Source organism: Myxocyprinus asiaticus, chromosome 12, assembly GCF_019703515.2.
Source record: "Myxocyprinus asiaticus isolate MX2 ecotype Aquarium Trade chromosome 12, UBuf_Myxa_2, whole genome shotgun sequence".
Classification (NCBI taxonomy): domain Eukaryota; kingdom Metazoa; phylum Chordata; class Actinopteri; order Cypriniformes; family Catostomidae; genus Myxocyprinus; species Myxocyprinus asiaticus.
This window is the reverse complement of record NC_059355.1, coordinates 932,976-959,934: the sequence shown is the minus strand read 5'-3', so window position 1 is coordinate 959,934 and position 26,959 is coordinate 932,976. Positions and strand designations below refer to the sequence as shown.

The following is a 26,959-nucleotide window of genomic DNA, read 5'->3' as shown; positions in this document are numbered from 1 at the left end:
GTGCCAGCTAACACTAGAAAAAATATTTTTTCTCTGTCACCTTCTATTTCAATATACAGTTCTGAAAGGCAGGTGGAGCCCCAACTCCGCCCATAGACATCCAGTCTTTTTTGAGAAACCTCACCATAAAATTGTAGAAAAGGTCAAAATGTTATTATAGGAACACTCATACTCAAAATGTCACACACACACACACATACACACACACACACACACACACACACACACACACACACACGCACATACTCACACACACACACACACATGTTGGTGCAGCTATCATTATGAGGACTCTCCATAGACATAATGATTTTTATACTGTACAAACTATAGATTATATCCCCTAACCCTAACCCTACCCCTAAACCTAACCCTCACAACAAACTTTCTGCATTTTTACATTTTCAATAAAACATCATTTAGTATGTTTTTAAAGCGATTTGAATTATGGGGACACTAGAAATGTCCTCATAAAGTGTATTATAGCATAATACACTTGTAATTACCAGTTTATAACCTAAAAAAAATTTCCTCATAAACCACCATTATTTTGTTCAAATAATCATCAAAAGAGTTTTAAAGTGAAATTTTGAATATAAAAACGTAAATTAAAAAAAATCTCATGTCTGCTCTGATCACTGCTTCTGTAAACCCCAAATAGCCACAAACTCTATATCAGCTCTTACCTTTGGTTGTTTTCTACAAAATTAGTCTATTTTTACTTGTCTCTCAGCTTGTCTAGGTAAATAATCTACTATTATGTCTCAAATGTCCAGAAAAAAAAAATGCAATTCAGCAAAGAAAGTATTATTTTAAAAAATCACCGTTTGAATATGTTCCTGAATATTGATAATAAAATGTGTTACAAACCACATTAGGGCGCCCCCTGCTTTTCAGATCTGTATATTGTGATATAAAGGTATAAAGTGATAGATAAATAAATAAATGTTCTAGTGTTTTCTGCCATCTAGTGGAATGATCTAAACCAGTAAGGAGATCGAGCAAACAGAGTAGTTACTACAAGGTTTTGAAGCTTTTTTTAACAAGATATCTGAAGCTGCGTTCGGACGTCCCCTGCCTTTCAGAACTGTATATTGGAACTGAAGATAACAGACGGAAAAAATATATTTTTTTAGTGTTAGCTGGCACCTAGATGAACAATTTAAGACCAAAAGTAGAGAGCAAACAGAGCCTGTATTATAAGCTTTTGAAATTCAACATAAAAAAGGGTCAATATGACCCTTAAGGACAACGTAGGGATTTTTTTGTACTTTGCGTATAAATACATTAAATAAATAATAATACAAAAATGACATTGCTAGGTTCATCCTCTGTAGAGGATGACATGAAGTTTCAGGCAGAAAACTTAAAGTTAAGTTGATGTTAATCAGTGTTAAAAATTCATAAGGGTCAAATGGACCTATAGGACCAAGGAAGGGTTAAGACAATTAAAAAAACAAAAAACAGTTGCATTACTGGGTTTAATGTTTTAGAATCTGATACATTAGAATCTGATTTTGTTTTGCTTAGCTGCTCGACACTGCCCACCTATCTGCCCTGTGAGTGTCCAGATGAAAACTGACTATCCAAATGGTGCAATCCTTTCCTGGACACCATCACCTAACTTGCAAAACTCCAGTAAGTCAGTGTATGTGCTAGAACGACAAGAAGTGGGCTCTCAGGAGTGGCAGCGATGCCTGACAATGGAGACAGGCACTTCTGCTGAAGTCCTGGGTGACAGTGTGCCATGTGAGGGTGATTACCGTTTCCGCATCAGCTGTGTTAATAAATATGGCAGAAGTGGGCATGTGGAGTTCCCCAACATAGTACATCTAGGTAAGATAAATAATTTCACACTGTGCATTATTATTTGCATCACTTTTACATTGCCATTACATTTATAGTTCTTGTGAAAGTGGCTAATAAGAAACATAATTACTTCAGCATGTTATATGGGATATAAGTACTAAGACAAAACCTCAAATTCTGAATAAAAGTATAAAGTATGGCAATTTGGAGATGTTAAATACAAGCTTGAGGTGATCTCAGAAAGGCATTGAGATCTTTTCTAATTGGACAGGTAGAAGAGGGAGTGAACACTGATCTGACTTAATATTAAAAGTACGTTTCTGTTGTTTCTTGGTTCACAGTAGATACGTGTGTGTAGGTGTGACTTTTAAAGAGACAGTTCACCCAAAAAATGAAAATTCTCTCATCATTTACTCATCCTCATGCCATCCCAGATGTGTATGACTTTCTTTCTTCAGCAGAACACAAATGAAGATTTTTAGAGGAATATCTCAGCTCTGTAGGTCTATACAATGCAAGTGAATGGTGACCAGAACTTTGAGGTTTAAAAAGCACATAAAGGCAGCATAAAAGTAATCCATAAGACTCCAGTGGTTTAATCCATGTCTTCTGAAGTGATATGATAGGTGTGGGTGAGAAACAGAACAATATTTAAAACCTTTTTACTGTAAATACACTTCAACTTTAACATTCAGCCACGTACTGGTTGGGCTGGTCAAAGGTGGAGATTTATAGTAATAATGCACTTAAATTGGATTAAAACACTGGAGTCGTATGGATAATTTTTATGCTGCCTTTATGTTCTTTTTGGACCTTCTAAGTTGAGGTCACCATTCACTTGCATTGTATGGACCTACAGAACTGAGATATTCTTCTAGAAATCTTAATTTGTGTTCTACAGAAGAAAGAAAGTCACACACATCTGGGATGGCATGAGGGTGAGTAAATGATGAGAGAATTTTAATTTTTGGGTGAACTACCCCTTTAAGGTTACATTAATGTTTCGTTCTATTCTGTCTGCAGTCCCAGGTCCAAAGATCAAAACCCCTCTGAAGAATGCTGTGGTTGCTATAGGGGAAGATGCTGTATTCTTCATTGAGCTCTCTACTTCCATGATTGGCACGTGGTTCCTGAACAGCACACAGCTGCAGGAGAGCGAATGCTTCTCCATAACTCAGTCAAAGAACGAACACATTTTACAAATCCATCAGGTGCTTGATGTGTTTGATGGAGCTGAGATCACCTTCATTGCGACTGGCGTACGAGATTCGGCAGTTCTACAGATTATAAGTCAGTATTTCCATGGGTGGCAATTTTAAATTTTAATTTTAAGTTGCCATGAATGACTAAATATTAACATAAAATTATTGATTGGCATCATAAACTGCATCACACATATCGAATTCTGCGATTTGTACATAACACTTCAATCTTTGGGTAATGATGAGATAGATGCACTAGTATGCCTAGCCAATGTTTCATTGTATTTCTTTTAAGATTCGGTGACTGTGATCCTGACACAATCTTCTTTATGCTGAATTTTGTAGCACCCGTGGTGAAATTTTTACCTCTGTCAGAGATGGACACAAAGAAGAACATTGAGGTGGGAAACCCTATTGTGCTGTACTGTGAGGTATCCCACCCCACGGCCATTGTTCGGTGGTTTAAAGACGAACAGGAGCTGCATTTACAGGATGGTCTGAATATCCAATCAGATGGCAATATGAGGAGGATTGTCATTCAATCTGCGGAGTACTCTCATTCTGGAGTTTACACCTGCCAATTGAATAATGACACTCTCGCATTTAATGTGAATGTGGAAGGTAAAAAGATAATACAGACAATTCACAATATTTATTTTCTCTCATGACAGTGGTCACATAGCTAGTACAAGAGTATAGTTTTAGAACATCATAAATGGCCTGTTGGACCATTGTAACATTAACATTATAACATTAAATGTAACATAAATGTCTATGAGTGGCTGCTTAAAGGGATAGTTCACCCAAAAATGAAAATTCTCTCATCATTTACTCACCCTCATGCCATCCCAGATGTGTATGACTTTCTTTCTTCTGCTGAACTCAAATTAAGATTTTTAGAAGAATGTCTCAGCTCTGTAGGTCCATACAATGCAAGTGAATGGTGACCAGAACTTTGAAGGTCCAAAAAGCACATAAAGGCAGCTTAAATGTAACCCATATGACTCCAGTGGTTAATACCATGTCTTCAGAAGTGATATGATAGGTTTGGGTGAGAAACAGATCAATATTTAAGTCCTTTTTTACTATCAATCTCCACTTTCACTTTCACTTTCAGATGCGACAAACAGGCACCACATGTGACTTTCAGATGTAAAAGTGAAAGTGGTGATTTAGAGTAAAAAAAAAAAAACCTATCATATCGCTTCTGAAGACAAGGATTTAACCACTGGAATCATATGGGTTATTTTAAGCTGCCTTTATGTGCTTTTTGGAGCTACAAAGTTCTGGCCACCATTGAGATATTCTTCTAAAAATCTTCATTTGTGTTCTGCAGAAGAAAGAAAGTCAAACACATCTGGGATGGCATGAGGGTGAGTAAATAATGAGAGAATTTTCATTTTTGGGTGAACTATCCCTTTAAATGTAAATGGTTACACACATATACCATAGTTATAGAATATTTATTATTTATTATGAAATGCATACTGCACCTGAAAACACTTTCTTAGTCAAACTTCTTTCACATGAACCATTCAAACCCCTCAGCACCCTGCTCTGTGTTTGAGAGTCTGTCAGAAGCAGAGCGAAAAAGGTCTGTAGAGGCAGGAGATCCAATAGTTCTCCACTGTAAGGTGTCAAACCCTGAAGCTGAGGTGTGCTGGTTTAGCAATGGCAAGCCTCTATCTCCCCAGGATGGCATAGATATTCAGACAAATGGGAACATCAGGACACTGATCATCCAGTCTGCAGATTTTAACAACTCTGGGATATATAGTTGTCAGTCAGCTGATGATGTAGCTGTGTTTCATGTGGACATTTCAGGTGACATGGAAAACTTTGACCTTGCTGTGTCCTATTTTCAGTCCTCCTTTCCCCCCTTCTAAATCACTACTTGTCACTCTTCTATAAATCTGGAACCTTTTCAGATATTCAGTGTTAGCTTTCACCAATCAAAATGACAAGCATCTATTTGTTACAACAACCCTAACTGATTAACTTACTGTTTAAGGACTTATTTTTCTCCTAATGTTTGTCTTGTTGCCTCCCATCATCTCACAGCCATTTATAAACAGGCACTTTGCAATCAAAAAGCAAGTCAACCTTCCAGCAGAATGATTAATAGGCCAGTATTAACAGGCATGCCCTTGTATCTCTTAAATTCAACTCTCTTTATGTAATGCTGAATATTATGTGCCACAGAGGAATACTCAGATGAGACTTTAGTATTTTATGGTCAAGTTTATTTCCTTGAAATGTTTTTCTTTTTCCATCAGTCCCCCCTGTGTCATTTAAAGAGGTTCCACAGGAAGAGAGACAGAAAAGCACAATGGAGCTGGACCCTGTGGTGCTGACCTGTGAACTCTCCAGACCAGATGCCAATGCCTGCTGGTTTAAAGATGGAACTGAGGTTCTTCAATCAGACAACATCACCATCCAGTCTGAAGGCACCATGAGAAGACTTATAATCCGTTCAGCAGAGCTGGTCGATGCAGGGATGTATACTTGCCAAGCAGGCGACCACACCACATCATTTTCTGTCAACATTAAAGGTAATGTCGAAAAAGTGGTGTTGAAATATGGTCAAAACACATTAATAAAAGACACTGTATAGACAGCAAAGTAAATCCACTCCTGTGTTTATTACTCGAGTGTTATGAAAAACTGTGCACTGCTCCACAAAATCAGTTTCTGTGCTAGGATGTGCAGTTGAGTTGAGCATGTACCTCCTGAAAATTTCTTTTTGCCACAGAAAGTGGGGAATAACATTAGTTAAGTTTTGCACATTGAATAAATGTGCCTGTGTTTGTTCCTGGCAGGCAGCAGATGCCCTAACCCCACCCACACCCTCATAGACCTCATGCAGATGTCTGCACGGGACTGTTTTTTCCATCCTGCTCCCGCCCGTTCCTGCAAGTTTCTATCCCGCTGAATTTTACTCCATGTTAACCCGCTCTCTGCCCGCAGTGATTTTCTTCCCAACCGCTCCCATTTCCGCAAACCCGAATTTGTTTTCCACATTTCCACAAAAGTCATACAAATAGACAACAAGTGAACACAAAGAACGTTTTAATTTTCTGTTATTGCTATTATCAGATTGTAACAATTATGGAAAGGAGGAAGCTGGGGCCGGCTTGACAGAACACATAGACATTTATTGTTGCACTTTTCAGTCGGACACAATAAGGCCGCTTTTCAGCTGTACACAAAAGGTTTGCTTTTCAGCAACACCACACTGACACGCAGATACACACAAACAGCTTCACGCATCTCTCTCTCCCATCTGCTGCTATCTCTTCTCCTTAAGTACTTCCGCCGGCCCTCACTGGAACGCGAGACCTGTGTGGCACACAGGTGAAAGTCGTTCGCCACTTATCTTCCCGGCCTCGCTCTGCCCAGACGCCACCCGGCTCCACCCTGCTCACCACATGCCCCCATCGCCGAACTCAGGTCGGGGATTTCTCTGGCTTGTGACCTACCAATGGTACAAATGGTATAAAGCTGTAAAAAACTCCTTGATCACATCTGATCTTCCACAACTCACGTTGTCTGGAGTTTTTTGTCTACTGAATGTTCTTGAAAAAATATTTTTCAATGTTTTGTTTGCAGAACAATCCAAAAACATTTTAAACTGCAGTGCAGCCCATTGAAGAATCAGAATCAACTGAATTGCCAAGTAATTTTTCACATACAAGGAATTTGCCTTGGTGTTTGATGCATACAATAACAATAAACAATAAACATAGTAAGATAAATAATAAAGAGGAGATGAGGATGGACTCAATGATGGAGGTGTAGAAGTGCACCATAACTGTCTTCGGAAGGTTGAACTTCTTCAGCTGCCACAGGAAGTACATCCTCTGCTGTACTTTTTTAATTAGAGAGCTGATGTTCAGGTCCCACTTGAGGTCCTGGGAGATGATGGTTCCCAGGAAGCGGAAGGACTCCACAGTGTCAACTGGAGAGTCACACAGGATGATGTTGGGTGGGTGGTCCTGGGTTCTTCCTGAAATCTATGACCATCTCCACTGTCTTCACAGCATTGAGCTCCAAGTTGTTCTGATTGCACCAGGTCACCAGATGATCAATCACCCGCCTGTAGGCGGACTCATCTCCACCAGAGATGAGCCCAATGAGGGTCATCTGCAAACTTCAGGTGCTTGACAGACTGGTGAATGGAGATGAGGCTGTTAGTGTACAGGGAGAAAAGTAGAAGGGAAAGAATACAGCCTTGAGGGGAACCAGTGCTGATGGTCCAGGAGTCAGAGACATGTTTTCCTAGCCTCACGTGCTGCCTCCTATCAGTCAGGAAGTCTGTGATCCACCTGCATGTGGAGTCAGGCACACTCAGCTGGGAGAGCTTGTCCTGCAGCAGAGCTGGGATAATGGTGTTGAAGGCAGAGCTAAAATCCACAAACAAGATCCTGGCATAAGTTCCTGAGGAGTCCAGGTGCTGGAGGATGAAGTGGAGGGCCATGTTAACTGCATCGTCTACTGACCTGTTAGCTCTGTAGGCGAACTGCAGGGGGTCCAGGAGAGGATCAGTGATGGCTTTGAGGTGGGACAGCACAAGGCGCTCAAATTACTTCATTACCAGAGAGGTCAGAGCGACAGGTCTGAAGTCATTAAGTCCTGTGGTCCTTGTTTTTTGGGGGATGGGGATGATGGTGGAGGTCTTATAACAGGCTGGCACATGGCATGTCTCCAGTGAGGTGTTAAAGATGTCTGTGAACACCGGAGACAGCTGATCAGCACAATGCTGATCAAGGAGGATGGAGAGACAGAGTCTGGCCTGGCTGCTTTTTGGGGGTTCTGTCTCTTGAATAGTCTGTTTACGTCTCTCTCCATGATTAAGAGAGCTGTCATTGGGTGGGGGAGGAGGGGGCCTCTGAGATAAGGAGCTGTGGAGAGGACCAGGCCCCTGCTGTGATGGGGGAGGTGGAACAGGGCTGGAGCTGGGTGGGCTGGAGCTGATCGATGGTGTCATGGGGGATGGTGTCAGGAATGTCCCATTGTCTTTCAAAGCGACAGTAAAACTCATTCAGGCTGTTGGCCAGGCGCAAGTTGTTAGTGGAGTGGGGGGCTTTAGGCTTGCAGTTTGTGATCTGTCTGGGCCCTTTCTAGACAGAAGGAGAGTCGTTGTCTGAGAACTGCTGTTGTAGTTTCTCAGAGTACAGCTGTTTGGCATCTCTCACCACCTTACTAAACCTGTACTTTGACTTTCTGAACCTATCTCTGTCCCCACACCTAAACACTTCTTCTTTCTCTAACCTTAGCTGTCTGAGTTTGGCTGTGAACCAGGGTTTGTCATTGTTGTAACTCACCCTGGTGTGTGATGGAATACAGCAATCCTCACAGAAGCTGATGTATGATGTCACAGCCTCTGTGTATTCATCCAGACTGTTGGTATCAGTCCTGAATACATCCTAATCAGTACAGTCCAAGCATTCCTGCAGATCCTCCACTGCTTTGATGTCCTCACAACAGGTTTAGAAAGTTTAAATTTCTGCCTGTGTGCAGGAATCAGGTGGACCATGATGTGGTCAGAGTGACCCAGTGCAGCGCGGGGGACGGCGTGATAGGCACTGCTTACTGTAGTGTAACAGTGATCCAGAATGTTCTCCTCTCTGGTCGGGCATTTAATAAACTGTCTGTATTTGGGGAGTTCATGAGTGAGATTACCATTGTTAAAATCACAGAAGACAATAACTAAGGAGTCCGGGTTTGTCCGCTCCACACACAGTATCTGGTCAGTGAGCACGCGCTGCACATCCTGCACGTTTGCCTGCGGTGGAATGTAAACACTGACCAGTATGAATGAGACAAACTCAGGGGGGGAGTAGAAGGGTTTATAGTATATGATAAAATATTCCAGATCAGGAGAACAGTGCTGTTGGATCACTGTCACATCATTGCACTAACCACGGTTAGTGTAAAAATAGATTCCTCCATCTTTTGTCTTGCCTGAGAGTTCCGTGTGGCGATCCGCTCCAAAGAGTTGAAAGCCTGTCAGCTGCAGCGCAGAGTCCGGTATCAGTCCACACAGCCAAGTTTCCGTGAAGCACAAACGGAAGATGAAGAAAAGTCTCTGTTTTTCCCCACCAAGAAATCAAATCAAATCACTTTATTGTCACACAGCCATATACACAAGTGCAATGGTGTGTGAAATTCTTGGGTGCAGTTCCGATCAACATAGCAGTCGTGACAGTGATGAGACATACGCCAATCTACAATAAACATCAAATTAACACAACGCAATTTAAACATCTGTTATACATAATTAAACTCGACTTAAAACATCAAATTAACACAACACAATTTAAACATCTGTTATACATAATTACACAACTTAAAACATCAAATTAACACAACACAATTTAAACATCTGTTATACACAATTACACTCAACAATATACAATAATAACATACATTGCACAGTATACAATATGCTGTTATTGTTTTTTTTTTGTTTTTTTTTGTTTTTTACTATATAGATACTATATAGATACACATTATTCAATAAAAATTTAAATATATATGAAAAAAGTATATATATAGAATGTACAGTATTGTACTGTATTGACATTCAGGCTGCCGGTTGATAGACAGTTGTTAAGAGAGACATAATATAATGACAGTAATATAATTTATGACAGTCCGGTGTGAGATAAAAGAGTAATAAAGTGCAGGGATGATGTATTTTGATCGTGGGAGATCAAGAGTTCAGAAGTCTGATTGCTTGGGGGAAGAAGCTATCATGGAGTCGGCTGGTGCGGGTCCTGATGCTGCGATACCGCCTACCTGATGGTAGCAGTGAGAACAGCCCATGGCTCGGGTGGCTGGAGTCTCTGATGATCCTCCGAGCTTTTTTCACACACCGCCTTGTATATATTTCCTGGAGGGAGGGAAGCTCACCTCCGATGATGTGTTTGGCAGTTCGCACCACCCTTTGCAGTGCTTTGCGGTTGTGGGCAGTGCTATTGCCGTACCAGGCGGAGATACAGCCAGTCAGGATGCTCTCCACAGTGCAGGTGTAGAACCGTGTGAGGATGTGGCGGTTCATTCCAAACTTCCTCAGCCGTCTCAGGAAGAAAAGGCGCTGATGAGCCTTCTTCACAATGACTTCAGTGTGGACGGACCATGTGAGTTCCTCAGTGATGTGGACACCCAGGAACTTGAAGCTGCTGACTCTCTCCACTGGTGCTCCATTGATGGTGATTGGACTGTGTTCTCTGTCTTTTCTCCTGAAGTCCACCACAAGCTCCTTTGTCTTACTGACGTTGAGGGAGAGGTTGTGCTCCTGACACCAGTGTGTCAGAGTGTGCACCTCCTCTCTGTAGGCTGTTTCATCATTGTCAGTGATCAGACCTACCACCGTCGTGTCATCAGCAAACTTAATGATGGCATTGGAGTTATGTGTTGCCACACAGTCATGTGTGTACAGGGAATACAGTAGTGGGCTGAGAACACAGCCCTGCGGGGCTCCAGTGTTGAGGGTCAGTGATGAGGAGATGTTGCTGCCTATTCTAACCACGTGGCGTCTGCTTGACAGGAAGTCCAGGATCCAGCTGCACAGCGAGCTGTTTAAGCCCAGAGCCCGGAGTTTCTCATCTAGCTTGGAGGGCACTATGGTGTTGAATGCTGAGCTGTAGTCTACAAACAGCATTCTCACATAAGTGTTCTTTTTTTCCAGGTGGGAGAGAGCAGTGTGTATTGTAGATGCAATGGCATCATCAGTGGAGCGGTTGTTACGGTAAGCAAACTGCAGCGGGTCAAGATTGAGTGGTAATACAGAGCAGATGTAATCTCTGATTAGTCTCTCAAAACATTTGCTGATGATGGGGGTCAGAGCAACAGGACGCCAGTCATTTAAACAAGTTATTTTCGATTGTTTTGGAACAGGCACAATGGTGGATGTTTTAAAGCATGTGGGGACTACAGACAAAGAGAGGGAAAGGTTGAAAATGTCCGTAAAAACACCAGCCAGCTGGTTCGCGCACGCTCTGATGACGCGGCCCGGAATGCCGTCTGGACCCGCGGCTTTGCGGATATTCACCCGTCGGAAGGATCGGGTTACATCCGCTACAGAGACGGAGAGTGAACTAACCTCTGTAGCTTCGGCCGTGAGAGCTCTCTCCGCGAGGGCGGTGTTATTTCCCTCGAAACGAGCATAAAAAGTATTTAGCTCATCCGGTAGAGAGGCAGCGGTGTTCATGGCGGAGTTTTTATTCCCTTTAAAGTCCGTGATGATGTTAATTCCCTGCCACATGCTTCTAGAGTTGGTGGTGTTAAACTGTCCTTCAATCTTACTCCTGTACTGGCGTTTTGCTGTTTTGATAGTTTTTCGGAGGGCATAACTGGCTTGTTTATGCTCCTCCGCGTTCCCGGAATTAAAAGCGGAGGTCCGCACATTAAGTGCTGCGCGAACATCGCTGTTGATCCACGGCTTCTGATTCGGATAGATTCGCACAGTTCTGGTCGGAATCACTTCCTCTACACACGTTCTGATGAAGCACATTACGCTATCAGCGTAAAGCTCGATGTCGTCATCAGAGGCGGACCGGAACATCTCCCAGTCCGTGCGATCAAAACAGTCTTGTAGCGTAGAGTCTGATTGGTCCGACCAGCACTGGATCGTTCTGAGGGTGGGTGCTTCCTGTTTCAGTTTCTGCCTGTAAGCGGGCAGAAGCAGAATGGAAGAGTGGTCCGATTTGCCAAATGGTGGGCGGGGGAGGGATTTGTAGCCATCCCGGAACGGAGAGTAGCAATGGTCCAAAACCCGGTCCCCTCGTGTGTTGAAACTAATGTGCTGATGATATTTTGGTGCGACTGATTTTAAACTGGCTTTATTAAAGTCCCCGGTCACAATGAACGCGGCCTCAGGGTGTGCGGTTTCCTGCTCACTTATACTCCCATACAGTTCCTTGAGTGCCCGGTCTGTGTCGGCTTGTGGGGGGATGTACACAGCAGTGATAATGACCGCTGTGAATTCCCTCGGTAGCCAGAATGGTCGACACAGAAGCATAAGAAATTCCAGATCAGGAGAACAGAAAGACTTGATAGAATGTATGTTCCTCTGATCACACCAGGATTTGTTGATCATAAAACATACACCACCTCCTCTAGTTTTACCTGAGAGGTCTTTCGCTCTGTCCGCTCGGAGCATGGAGAACCCCGCGGGTTCAATGGCTGAGTCTGGAATCTCCGCAGACATCCAAGTTTCCGTAAGGCAGATAACGCAGCAGTCCCTCGTCTCTCGTTGGAAAGAGATCCGCGCTTTCAGCTCGCAGAGCTTGTTATCCAGAGACTGAACATTTGCCAGTAGAATAGTGGGTAGCGGGGGTCGATTTGCGCGGCGTCTTACTCTGATGAGAACGCCGGCTCTGTTTCCCCTTTTCCTCCTGCATTTCCGCGGCCGTGCTGCCCAGACAAAGGGCTCCGCTTGCGTGTTTGTAAACAGCGGGTCGGCATTGAGGAATGTGAAGTCCGGTTTACGGTGTGAGATCGCTGAGCCAATGTCCAAAAGTGTTTGTCTGTCGTAGACAATAAGGCAGGCAACATCCAAGACAAAAAACATAAGAATTGTAAACAAAACAAACAAACCATTGCTAAGTTGTGTCGGAGCTCGCAACGCAGCAGCCATACTCGGCGCCATCTTGAGTCCAAATCAAGAGCTGAAGTTCATCCAGTTTGTTGCTCAGTGAACGTACATTAGAGAGGAATATTCCTGGCAACGATGTATGAGATCCGCGTCGGCGGAGACGCACAAACACGCCGGCAAGTTTCCCTCTCCTCTGGCGTTTTGCTTAATGTGCAAAGGTGAGGGCACCTTTGACCAGAATGTCCAGTAATTCCACAGATGTGGCAATGAAAGTAGGAAATAAATCTGCAGGAGTTGTGACCCTGATGTTCATGAGCTCTTCTCTAGTGAAAGAGCCCCCGGTATTCTGACAAAACACTGTATTTACAAGCAAAACCAGACAAAATAAAGAACACCAACAAACCGAGGCGGCCATCCATGGTGCCATCTTAGATCTGTAAGTCTGTAAAACTGTAAGTCTTTCCCTCACAGCCTCATTGTCATTCCCATTAAAAATCAAAGATGCCGCTAGCGTGAATAAGGTCTATTGGAGCCTGTAAGTCCGAGTAGCGCAAGTAGGTATAGCAGCAGGCCAGAGATCTCCAAATGGGGGCAGAATCACCAAAACAGGGCGTGGTTTCTCCAGAACTGGAGAAGTTTCTGTTTCTGTCAGTTTCTGCCAGGAAAACTCGAAAACTCTTCTATCTTTCAAGAAGTAAAAAAAACACACAAAAAAACCCCAAAATAAAACTGCATTAATTGTGTTCTTTTTTTTAAAGCATTAAAAATATTAATTGCAGAAATTAACTCGTTAAATTCCCAGCCCTATCTCAAACCTTAAAATTACTGCAGAAGGAATGTTGAATATACTGACAAAATATAAACTAACCTGATGTTGTAAACAAACTACTTTTCAGAACCACCAGTTACAATTGTGGACCCAAAAGATGACGTCCATATTGAGCGTTATGTCTCTGAGGAGATTGTCTTGAACTGTGAGCTGTCTCGTTCTAATGGAGAGACTCACTGGTTTAAAGATGGCCTGAAGCTCCAGGAGAATGAGAATATCCGGCTCAGTGCTGAAGGCCCGTACAGGAGGGTGACCATTCTCTGTGCTTCCAGATGGGATTCTGGAGAGTACGTGTGTGAAACAGGGGGTGACTCAGTTTTCTTTCAGCTCATTATCACAGGTTTGTATCAAAGCAAGTGATTCATGAAATAAACCTGGAATAGGATAAAATTTTTTGAAAACTTCCTCTCTGTTTTATGCTCAACCTTGCTCTACTCTGCATATGTAGATAAGATTTAGAATGATCCTTTATTTAATATATATATTATTATTTACAATAAAAGTTAAGTTATAAGAATGATTATTTATTGAATAATATGAATTACTAGGATAATTAACCCTCTTGTTCTATTTGGGGGTCTGAGAAACCCCAAGATCATTTTCATAGTTCGAAAAACATACTTAAAGGGAAAGTTCATCCAAAAATGAAAATTCTCTCATCATTTACTCACCCTCATGCCATCCCAGAAAAGGTGTTCATTTGGTGAGATTTCTCCTGTTCATGCACATCTCTGAAATTCTTGACCCAAGAGAATTTGGCTGGTCGAAGAGCATTGATGATTGGTTAAAACTAATCGTAGGTTTGGTTTGGACATGACGTTTTTTATTTACAATCACATGTGCCAGCTGAGGAGTTGTTACCTTGGTTAATGTCATAAATTCTCTGAGATTGTGGGGAAATATACTTTTTTAACATAATTTGCTACACAAATTCTACAAAGACAGCACGGCCATGACAAATGAGTAGAGAGAGATTGGAGTTTTTAAAAGTGGGAGGGGCCGTGACATGTTTAATAAAGCAAAGAAGAGACACAGTACTAAAAGCAGTGGTCCAAGGAGAGAAAAACCTGCATTATTGGCATTACCACTGTGTGTTAAACACCGTGATATCACCCTAAACTAACTCATTTTAAAACGACGTCGCGTGTAGTATAAATGCCAGCTTCGTTCGCCAAGGATGCGTTTGTTCGCCCAAGAGAAAAAAGTTCTGCTTCTTCCAAAGTATAAACCAGGCTTTCTGCAGAATACAAATGAAGATTTTTAGAAAACTATTTAAGCTCTGTAGGTCCATACAATGCAAGTGAATGGTGATCAGACCTTTGAAGTTCCAAAACGCACATAAAGGCAGCATAAAAGTCATCCATACGACTCCAGTTGTTTAATCCATGTCTTCAGAAGCGATCCAATCGGTTTTGGGTAAGAACACACCAAAATAGAACTATTTTTTCACTGTCTGTTTTGCCATTGCAGTCTATAGGCACGATCATGATATCAAGCTTGATTACACTTCCTAGTGCTTGATGCATGCACAAAACATTACATGGCATTAGGAAGTGTAATTGAGCTTGAAAAATTGATTAAAATATTCTTCTAAATATCTTAATTTGTGTTCTGCAGAAGAAAGAAAGTCATACACATCTGGGATGGCATGAGGGTGATTAAATGAAGAGAATTTTCATTTTTGGGTGAACTATCCCTTTAACTTTTTATTAAAGTCTGTTCATCGTTTAATGAGAATTGATTGTAAACAAAATTTCAACTGAACACACTTCAGCTGTCCTCTATGAAAAATGTTACAGTACAAATGTTTGAAGTTTCAGAGACAGGAGTTTAATTTCTGATCATTTCTGATGTATTGTAATCTCTTTCAAATCCAGAGGCTCCGGTCTGCATTGTTCACCCCAGTGAGTCAGAAGTAGAGATGTGTATTCTGAGCTCTGAGAGGCTGATCCTGAGCTGTGAGATCTCCAAAGCAGAAGCAGAAGTTTGTTGGTATCGTGATGGCATGGAGGTTGAGGAGAATGATAACCTGATCCTGGAGAATGATGGAAGTTACCGCAGACTAGTGATTCCCTGTGCTACTATAGATGATTCTGCGGAATATGCATGTGAGACTGCAGATGACTCTGTCATCTTTATGGTGACAATACAAGGTAATTTTGTATAGTGTGGTATGTACCAACAATTATGTAATAAAACATTACCATTAATAGAGTATTTTAAACCAATGTAGCATTGAAATATCAAAGGAATATTCCATGTTCAATACAAGTTAAGCTCAATCGGCAGCATATGTGGCATAAAGTGGATTACCACAAAAATAAATTTTGACTCGTTCCTCCTTTTCTTTAAAAAACAACACAAATGTGTGTTCCAGTGAGACACTTACAATGGAAGTCAATGGGATCAATTTTTGGAGGGTTTAAAGACAGAAATGTGAAGATTATAATTTTATAAAAGCACTTACATTAATTCTCCTGTTAAACTCATGTATTATTTCAGCTGTAAAGTTGTTTAAATAATTTTTACAGTCGTTTTAGGGTTTGTTGACATTATATCATCATGGTAATGAAGTTGTAAAATTGTCTATCTTTCCACAGATGTGGTTAGTAAGTGATTTAATCACAGTAAAATCATGTTAACACACATATTGTTTATGTCTTGTGTCTATACTTTTGAAACAGTGAGTATTTTAATGTTTACAGATTGACCCCATTGACTTCCATTGTAAGTGTCTCACTGGAACACACATTTGTGCTTTTTTAAAGAAAAGTCGAATCAAAATTAATTTTTGTGGTAATCAACATTATGCCACAAATGCTGCCGATTAAGATCAACTTGTATTGAACCCAGAATATTCCTTTAAGACTTGGTCTCACACAGCAGTTCCCAAAAATCAAAAGATAGTATTGACGTTTTCAAAGTTGATGAGTCTTGTTTTTCTTTCTTTCCAAATGCATTTCTTTCTTTCTTTCTTTCTTTCTTTTACCACAGAGCCCCCTGTAAAGCTCTCTTGCTCCAAAGAAACAGGCAGCATTACAGAGAGTTTTTCTGGTGACCCTGTGGTCCTTGAGCTTGAAGTTTCCCGTGATAATGCAGAGGTGTGCTGGATGAAGGATGGAGTAAAGGTGGAGGAGAGCAGCAACATCACACTTACTGAGAATGGCCTGATACGCAAACTGACCATCCATTGTCCAACTCTGAAGGATTCTGGGATATATACCTGCAACGCTATAGATGAGACAATGGATTTCAAAGTCAAAATTACTGGTATAATCTTAATCACTATAACCACCTTAGTCTTTATCAGTCTTTATCAGAGTTAATTGTATTATTATTATTTTTCAATCTCACCCAGAGGCACCAGTAAAACTCCTGAATAAAGATGAGATCAAGACTGAGCACAAGGCTGTGTTGTATGATGACATTGTATTGGAGTGTGAGCTGTCCAGGGCCAATAGTGAGGTCAACTGGTATAAAAATGGCAGGCCCATTGAGGAGAATGAACGCTTCTGTTTTGAGGAGGAAGGGGCCTTCAGATCCCTGGTCATTCTCTGTGCAGAGCTTCAAGACTCTGGAGAATATATCCTATATACAAAAGATGACATGATTTCTTTTCATGTCATAGTACAAGGTGAGAAGTCTCCTTCAATTTTGATTTCTGTTGACGTGAGCCAAAATGGCCATATCCCAGTGTTTCAAAGTTTCTTCTCGATTGGTGTGACTTGCATGCCTTAAGCCAACAAAAAGCTTGATACTCTACAAAAAAATCTACAAACTTTTTTTGCTGTTTTAATTTTAATTTTAATTTGCTGTTCTCCAGAACCTCTAGTGAAGATCACTAGCAACTCTGGTGGTCCTGATTACCAGGAGATGGTGACAGGAGAAGACCTAATCTTAGCTTGTGAGGTTTCACGAGCCAATGCACCAGTTCAGTGGCTCTTCAATGACAAGCCATTGGTTCCTGATGAGCGCATACATATTGAATGCCTCGGGACACTCCGCAAACTGATCTTGTCCAACATCCTCCTCTCTGACTCTGGGAAATACATGTGTGATGCTGTTGATGACAAGATGATAACCATTGTTAAAGTTCAAGGTATTTACCTAAAGTTTAAAGTATTTAATCTGATCTTTAAACAAATTGTTGTGTATGTGGAAAAATATTGTATGTATAAAAAATATTAAGACCTGATGTTGTATTCATCTCCAGAGCCTCCTGTCAATTTCCTCAACAAAGAGGAGGTGAATTTGGTCACAGGCTATGAAGCAGAGAGTGTGACTATGACTGCCTTGGTTTCCAGACACAATGCCCAAGTGCGCTGGCTTAAAGACTGGACTCCAGTCATTGGAGATCGTTTTCATATAACCAGCCAAGGCCTGACTCGCACTTTCACCATTGACCCATTAAAGAGGTCAGATGTTGGAGAGTACACATGTGATGCAAATACGGATGAGATGCACTTCAGTCTCCTGGTCAAAGGTTGGTAACTAGACTAAAACATGAACAGATGTTCACCATTCTAATGCAACTCATCATGGCCACCAGAACCCCCAGTTTTTAGCCTATTCCAGGGGTTTTCAAACTGGGGTCCAAGGACACCCAGGGGGCTGCAAGGGGGTGCTAGGGGATCCACAAAAAATGTAAATGTTGAAATTATTTGACATTATTGCGGTTTCATTTTATTGTATTGACAGCCATAGCAAGAAATAAAAATAAACTAGTATATAATTTTATTATTTGTTATGATAATAAATCAAACTTAGTCAGCTGATATATAAAAAAAAAAAAAAAAAAAAATATATATATATATATATATATATATATATATATATATATATATTGTGGGCACGCAAGAAAAACTGATTTTTTATATAAGCTTTATTTGCTATAGATTTTAGCTGAAATAAATAAATGTAAAATAAATAAAAATGCCCTTTTCCACACTAAAAAGCATCTTATATATAGACCTAAGTTTCCCCACACTATAGCTGGATAGTCAGAATTCGCTTGTCTACAGAAGACAATTAACAGTGTTAAGTAGATGGGGGAATAAGAGAAAGGTGCTATATCCATGCATCTAACAGTCCACAAACAAAATCTGACACATGCTCATTTGTGCTTGTGAAATGAGCTAAAAGAACGAATGTCACACAAAATCAACACATCATCTACAAAATGTTAAGACACTACCGAAAGACATACTGCACATAATGAAAGAACCTCACATTTCTTGCTTTGCTATGGGACCGATATTCATTACAGAGATGCGTATTAAATTTGTGAAGACACTGGTTGACACTGTGGCTCACAAAGATGGTATGATCACACTACGCTGTGAGCTGTGCAAGGCCAAAGCAGATGTCCAGTGGTTAAAGGATGGAGTGGAGATCATTCCCAGCCGTCGGTTCACTATCCGCGCCGACGGGCCAGAGAGGAGTCTCACCATCCATCGTATCACCGAAGAAGATGCCGGAGAGTACGCTTGTGAGTCCAAAGATGACTGCACCAGCGCCCGAGTAAAGGTGCAATGTAAGTGTGAAACACTTTACGCAAGTGACTTGCTAGAGGATTTCAAACACACACACACACTGTGAGTCAATTCCCTTCATCTGCTTTCCTGTTGTAGTGCCCCGTGTGGTGGAATTCCTTACAGAGCTTCACAACACCACAGTCATGGAAGGTGAGGACGCAACCTTTAAGTGTGTGGTCTCCCCTGATGACGTTCAGTTAGTCTGGCTCATGGATGGAGAACCCATCAAACCCAGTGATCGCTTCCATATGGAGCAGAACAGCCTCTGTCACACTCTGAATATCCGTAAGGTCCAGCTACTGGATTCCTCCCGTATCACTGCAGAGGCTGAGGGCATCATTTCTAAAGCCAGTCTCAAGGTCCAGGGTAAATAGATGCTTAATAACACTTTTTGAAAGACAATTAAGCCACGGAAAAATAACATTATCTACTCACCATGATTATACTTCTGTGGAACACAAAAGGAGATATTTTGCAGAATGTTCCAGATGCTCTTTTTCATGCAATGAAAATAAACGTTGCCAAGGTCCAAAAGGACTATAAACTACATAAAAATAGCCCATATGCTTTGTGCACTATATTCCAAGTATCCTTAAGCCACGCTGTCCGATGAAAAACACGTATCTCCACTTTTGCCAGCTTTGACTTTTGACAATCGACGGAATGCGCCGAATGACCTCTTCCTGCTGTTTGAACTGTGCATCAAAATGACCAATGAAAAGATGTTTAGTCAGTCTGTTTAACAAGTATCACCACTGGTCTTGAGAAGTGTCCATCAAAACTGCATATGTCCCACCCTTATGTTTTGAAGCGTGTCGACTAATGTACCTCAGCTTATCCGGCTGAAGTGTAGTGAAGAGATTGGCTCCGTGATTTCCCAGAAAACCAAACCATTCATGCACGCACAACGTCAGGTGCCTTTAAAGATTAGACTATACCAGCCATATACGGTTGCCAGATTTCCATCATCGTGAACCCATGATAAGAAAACCGTGTATGTCCATGTTCGCTAACAATAATGAGATTCGTCCAATTAAAATATCGAACAGTTAATTAACAGATGTGCAATGATCGAATTCTATTTATGGTGCTAAATTTGACTTATGCTATTTTCCACTCATTTTGTAAGATTGTTTATGAGAAAAAGGGTTTTGACATGCTCTTGAAAAAGTATTTTTTTTGGAGATATGTGCTTTTCATCAGACAGCATGATATCTATATCTATGATAGCTTTGTATGTACAGAGTTAAGTTAAAAACAAATAACAGGCCGAGTTAATTTGTTATTCACTGAAAAAATTCTCCTCTGCAGTAGCTCTCAAAATTTATATATACACATATATATATATATATATATATATATATATATAATATTTAATATATAATATGGATATATAAATACAATATATAATATAGTATATTAAAAGGCATGTAAACGATACACAAATTTCACGATATGATATGCCATGCACACCCACAAATTCGCTCAAACTTATTCAAGATTTCAACATAAATGTCTTTTAAATCGTATGTGACAACAGTGTCTGACATTGGCAACAAAAAGCAGAACTCTATAATAAAGAAACTTAAACAACAGCACTGAATTTATACAGTTTGATTGTTAGGAGAAAAACTCATATGAACTCACAATTATTTTTATTTGTGTGTGTTTGTCTACACTCGTCATTTATATTTGTATAGCACTTTTCACATACACATCGTTTTAAAGCAGCTTTATAAAAAATCATGCCTTAATGTCTTAAAGCCCCAGAGAGCGAGCTGAAGTGTCTGTAGCAAGAAAAAACTGCTTTCAGTGTTTAGTGGTGAAAAAACTAAACTTTGAGAGGAACCTGACCTCTGGTTTTACGATATATGTACATAATCCAATATTAATTAGAGCTTTGAGTAAAAACCGATCGGCACACGTAATTATTTTTGGCCTCTTTTCCCAGTTTCACATTGTATGTAAACTTTACCGGCGTTATTACCGGCTTATCCAACTGCGCGTAAGTTAAAGCTGTTTAAATTTTGACATCAAAAGCAAAGAGTAATAAGTCTCGTGTAATCACAGGTTTCTTGCGTTGTCGTTTTTTTGAATAAGGTAGTTTTTTGATAGTTCTGAGCATCTTGTTGTGGATGTCATGCTCCATGTCAGCTGGGAGAGGCGGCTGTTAAACTTGCTGCTGCTGTTTCTGCATCACAAATCCATATCGGCGTAAATAAAACAACATGTTTGATATACTGTAGTGCCGGGATATGACACCATCGTTTGGCAAATTCGACAAGCTGTACCGCTACAAACTACTTGCTGTTTACCATCGATCTTCTTGCCTACAGTATATACTGTAGATATGTTGCTCTGTTTTCCTGTTAGCACTCAGCACCGCCTCTGCACAGAGGAGACTGCTTCACAGCTCTCAATGTATCATACAATACAATACAATATTTTTTTACACCCCTAATATACACTTTATGAACAAAAGTATTGGGACACCTACACATTACACCTACAGGAGCTTTTATGACATCCCATTCTAAATCCATAGGCATTTATATCGATTCTCCCATTCTTCCAGAAGAGCATTTGTGAGGTCAGACACTGATGTTGGATGAGAGGGCCTGGCTCGCAATCTCCGTTCTAGTTCATCCCAAAGGTGTTCGATAGGGTTTAGGTCAGGGCTCTGTGCGGACCAGTCAAGTTCTTCCACACCAAACTCATCCAACCATGCCTTTATGGACCTTGTTTTGTGCACTGGGGCACAGTCATGCTGGAACAGAAAAGGGCTTCCCCAAACTGTTTCCACAAAGTTGGAAGCATAGAATTTTCCAAAATGTCTTGGTAAGCTGAGGCATTAATATTTCGGAAAATTCTATTCTTCCAACTTTGTGGAAACAGTTTGGGCATGGTTGTATGAGTTTGGTGTGGAATAACTTGACTGGTCCGCACAGAGTCCTGACCTCAACCCTATCAAACACCTTTGGGATGAACTAGAACGGAGATTGTGAGCCAGGCCCTCTCATCCAACATCAGTGTCTGACCTCACAAATGCTCTTCTGGAAGAATGGGCAAAAATTCCAACAGACACACTCCAAAATCTTGTAGAAAGCCTTCCCAGAAGAGTGGAAGCTGTTATAGCTGCAAAGGGGGGACCAACTCAATATAAATGCCTATGGATTTAGAATGGGATGTCATAAAATCTCCTGTAGGTGTAATGTGTAGGTGTCCCAATACTTTTGTCCATATAGTGTGTGTGTATATATATATAATATTGGAAAACAACTACAAAGGTCAGCATCTTACATAGAATTGTCTATTCTATATCAGGCATGACCTCCTTGAAAATTATCTCTTCATGCACAATGCTGAGGCAATTTCTGAATGTAATCAAATAGAATTTTGCCAAAACTTACCAAACATGCCATTTGAAACATTCATGCACAAAAATATATTTTTTGTTCTTAAGTTTCATCAATTTAAATGTCAAACAATAACATTTATTTTAACATGTGATCACACCATGCTGTACCAAGGTTGTGCATCATAAAAGGATGTCTTAAATCTTAGATGTGAAAGCTTTTCTTTGCGTGAGGGCAACACCATGCAGTAGAGGGTTCAACTTCATTGTGTTCCTCATTCAAAGCGACCGTAAGGCTTCAGAAGACTTGGATTATAGTGCAGTCGTACTATGGACTGCTGTTATTACAGTTTTTAAGGGCCTTGTTATCATTTTTTGAGCTCTACAGCAGTAGTAACAATTCACTAAAACAGAATGGAAAAGACCAGCATTGATTCTCTGCTAAATATCTCCTTTTACACCTTTAAAGAACATAATACAGAGCAATATGAGGGTGATTAAATGTGGACAGAATATTTTTTTTCTACTAGTTTATGGAATTATTTCAACAATAATCAGTGTTTGTTCACTTAAATACATTCTAAAGATTGTTTGAAACTTTAATTTCAAGCCTTTTTTACTAGTTATATTTATGAGCAAATATTTGGGAAAATCATGACTTTGCAACTCTAGCTTTTTATATTTTACACAGAGGCACAGGTGATGTTTACAAAGAGAATGGAGGCAGTGATGGCTGAGGAGTTTGGAGAGGCTATGTTGGAGACAGAAGTGAGCTTGGAGTCTGGGGAGGTGCAGTGGATAAGACAGGGGGTGGTGATCCAGCCAGGACCCAGACATAAATTGACCCAGAATGGCTGCAAACGCATCTTAAACATCACTAACCTCAGCCTGTCTGATCGAGGCACCTACCGCTGTGAGACCCTCCATGATCGCACACAAGTCAAACTCAATGTGGAGCGTAAGTAAACCAAAGATGGCTATAGCATCAGTACTATTCAGTCACTAACCTCGTGTTACAAGCAGTGATGCAGTAAGATGTTTGAATTTGATAATTCTGTAATACATTATAAGACTTCAATAAGATGCACAAACATTAAAGTTTATTGAATAGAGTGCAGTATAGAATCAGTTTGATTTTTTAAAAATGTATTATTATTGGGTGTGTTTACACTTAAGAAGATCGGCTAAATGTGTGATCAACATACATATTTAGATTTTCTGATATACTTTAACCTTTTCGTAATATCTCAAAATTTACATTGAATGGGTGTTATTTTGTATTTTGTGCATGTGTATAACTTCCAGCATGAGTTGTAATGTCTTATAACCACTTCTTATGGATGTTTATAAGAAGACATTGCTTTTGCCACTTTACTTAAAGAATACCTATTATATGTATTACAAATATACTGTATATATAATACATTATAAATGTTGCTGATGTTATAATGCATTATACTGTAATGTATAACTATGAATAGGTAAGTATTATAATGTATTATAATTGTGGTTACAATTATTTATGAGAAGTTATAACATATTATAAGGTGTATTATGAGACATTACTAATGCACAATGCATTATAAATATGGACTTCATAGAAAGTGTTACCATCGTTTTTTTTTTCTCCTGTGGTAGCCTATTCCTTCCTGGCTGGTTGGTTATGATGACGCCACGTTGGACTGATTTATCGCACATAAAATATAAACTTAACCTGCAGTCTAGTGTATTCGGTATATTAATGATAATGATTTCTGTTCATGAAGTCAAATTAGCAGTACTGATCAAACTTTAGGTCAACATAAGTTCTGCTACTTTTTAAAGCAAGGAAGATCATCATACGTAAGGGGCTGATGGACACTGAGACATTTGAGAGAGAGACAGCATCCTTCGAGGTGGAGCTCTCTCATGCTGATGTAGAGGGTGTGTGGCAAAAAGATGGTCTGCGTGTCAAACCTGGTAACACCTGCCGTGTTAGTTCTAACGGACGAGTACATGGTCTCACCCTCTCCAACCTCACGTTAGAGGATACGGGTAGCATTGTCTTCTCAGCAGAGGGTCTGAGATCTACTGCCAGGCTTCTAGTCAAAGGTGGGTACGTAAATGAGACATTGAAATGAAATGTTTTCCACATTGGTTTGCCAGAACTCTAGATTTTGTAAGAGTATTTTATCTACATCCTCAGCCGTCAACTCTGTGAGTTTTCTGATGGTAATGACAGTTCAATGGAGCTGACAATCAGGTTAAAACCATTCTATACATTTTGAAGTGAATGCTAGATTTTGCAGTATTTATAATAAAAATGTGACATGACAGTACTTTTTTTTTTATCCGAGGGTTTTGATATTAATAAAAATTAATGCTTGATAGATCAACTTTTATTTTTGCAGTTCTGTGGCCTGTTTTGTCTCCATACTCAAGAATCAGTGTGTGCATTATGTAGAGTCCTTTGTTAAAGTCAAGCTAGTACCAAACATAAATCAATTGGAATTCAGAGGTTGTCACAGAATTTACATACACAACTATGTACTCTACATATATTATGCATTCATTTCTTAGAAACTCCAGTAATAATCATAAAGAAGCTGTCCGATGTCAGGTTTGAGGAGGGCTCTTCAGTCACTTTGGAATGTGAGCTGTCTAGGAAAAATGTGGACGTCAAATGGCAGAAGGTACTGGTTACACATATTTATACATGTTAATTGAAACATGTAAGAGCTCAACAACACATTCCACTGAGATGTTTTCTATCCATGGTTTGATTGCCAGAATGGTTTGGAGCTGAAATCCAATAAGGCTTTGAGGATTTATTCCATGGGACACAAACGCTATTTACAGATCCTGGAGTGCAGCAGCTCTGACTCAGGCATTTATACGTGTGACATTGGGGACCTCAGCACATTCTGCAAACTTGAGGTCTACGGTAAGACCAAATTGCTTAGGTGTTCAGTTTTCATCACTTTCCCAGCTTCCCACAAATTTGAGAAAACTCATAGTCGTAGAGTTCTGCTCTGTGGATTTTAGTTGAGAAATGTGCTTAAATTTTCAGACAATCAGGAAGAGACATTCTGCACCCTACTTAGTTCCCACAAATGTAAGGGAATGATGCTAATAATGCTAATTCTTAAAGGTGAAGTTCACCCACAAACGGTCATTCTCTCATCATTTACTCATCCTCATACTGTCTCAAACTCGTATGACTTTCTGTCTTCTGCGGAACACAAACAAAGATGTTTTGAAGGATTTACAGTATGATGTAGGGTAAGACTTGAGTGGATTAATGCATGTCCTCTGAAGTGATACAATCGCTTTGGGTGAGACTAACAGACCAAAGTTTATGTACTTATTCAATATGCCACGTGAGTTAGCTGCAATCAGCTGATGGCTCCACTGATTCATGATGTCGTCCATAGGTGTAGATTTAGGTCGGGATGATATGGACATGTCCCTAACAACATTTGGGCAATTTTACCACACAGAAAATACTTTATACTATGTTTTTATTTTCATTTTAACAACTAATAAATATCCTATCTATCAGTACAATTGTTAATGTGTAAATAATTGCCCTAACTCTTCTGAAGTGCCGCATAAACGGTCACGTGGCACCTGTTACTTTTCTCAGCACTGTTCAGGACGCTCCAATCACAGTGGTTTGTACGATTTTCTAAAAATAATTTTCTGGAGATTACACGGGCAGATTTCCATTGGTATTTCACGTCCAATTCTAAAATTTGTAGATTTAAACAAGCAAACATTTCATGTACAAAATGTTTCCTGTCAAAAACATCCTGAGTTTTGCAAGCAGCCCAATGGAGGATTCTGATTTTCGGCCGGTAAACACCCTCTTGAGGAAGACACCTCACGATTGAACGACTGTGTCAGAGGTGCAGGATTTTAAGATAACAGTATAACTCTCAATAAATGTTTTATTTTGCATATTGGAGATGAGCATCGGGATTAGAAAATAATGTTTTGTCAATAAAATAAGGCATTTGAGATTTTGGTATGTTTCTTAACAAAAGCGATGGTATCGCTTCAGGAGACATGGATTAAACCACTCGAGTCGTATGGATTGCTTTTATGCTGCCTTTGTGGATGTTGAATGTGGAATGATGTTGGGTGTTTTCTTACACTGTATGCACAAAAACATGTCAGACATCCTTCAAAGTAACTTTGTGTTCTGCAGAAGAAAGTAAGTAATACGAGTAATACGAGACTAGTCTAGGGTATACTAGGCATACGCCATATGCCCACCTATCTTTTTTAGGATTTGCGTATGCCCATGTAAAATAAGTGATTATACGTGTGGCCACCAGAACAACAAGTAGGCTTTTGACCTGGAACTTTTACTTTTGCATCTACTAACGCGATGCCACAGCACCGCTGAGTGAATTATGTGTGTGTTTTTTTAAAGTGTACAGAGATTCTCTCTAAACTCGCATGGAGCTGCGAGAATCGGGAGCGCAACTGATGGCACGGGCAAGTCAGACAGTCTGATTAAGATGATCCACTAATTAGAAAGTTCATTTCAGATGTGATTGGATATTTGCTAATCAATCATATTTTCTGTTTCAGTAAGGGGCAGGACATTTCCAGTGTCTAATGCTGATGCATAAGCATCTCTGG

The 26,959-nt window shown here is 40.2% G+C and overlaps 1 protein-coding gene across 3 annotated transcripts in view; it reads left to right on the top strand.

Moving 5' to 3' along the window:
- The window catches only part of obsl1a (obscurin like cytoskeletal adaptor 1a), a 38,569-nt gene that overhangs the window by 9,473 nt on the left and 2,137 nt on the right, over positions 1-26,959 (top strand). Inside the window, exons 5-21 of one of the 3 annotated variants that reach the window (XM_051712494.1) lie at positions 1,531-1,836; positions 2,833-3,099; positions 3,357-3,632; positions 4,560-4,835; positions 5,288-5,563; positions 13,509-13,781; positions 15,319-15,594; positions 16,436-16,711; positions 16,800-17,075; positions 17,265-17,540; positions 17,655-17,924; positions 18,708-18,974; positions 19,072-19,341; positions 23,022-23,288; positions 24,155-24,421; positions 24,890-25,002; positions 25,100-25,253. In XM_051712494.1, the coding sequence (XP_051568454.1) occupies positions 1,531-1,836; positions 2,833-3,099; positions 3,357-3,632; positions 4,560-4,835; positions 5,288-5,563; positions 13,509-13,781; positions 15,319-15,594; positions 16,436-16,711; positions 16,800-17,075; positions 17,265-17,540; positions 17,655-17,924; positions 18,708-18,974; positions 19,072-19,341; positions 23,022-23,288; positions 24,155-24,421; positions 24,890-25,002; positions 25,100-25,253 (4,386 nt within the window). Of the gene's footprint in view, positions 1-1,530; positions 1,837-2,832; positions 3,100-3,356; positions 3,633-4,559; positions 4,836-5,287; positions 5,564-13,508; positions 13,782-15,318; positions 15,595-16,435; positions 16,712-16,799; positions 17,076-17,264; positions 17,541-17,654; positions 17,925-18,707; positions 18,975-19,071; positions 19,342-23,021; positions 23,289-24,154; positions 24,422-24,889; positions 25,003-25,099; positions 25,254-26,959 lie in introns of those variants that run through there. The other 2 variants (XM_051712495.1, XM_051712496.1) reach the window with 2 other exon arrangements.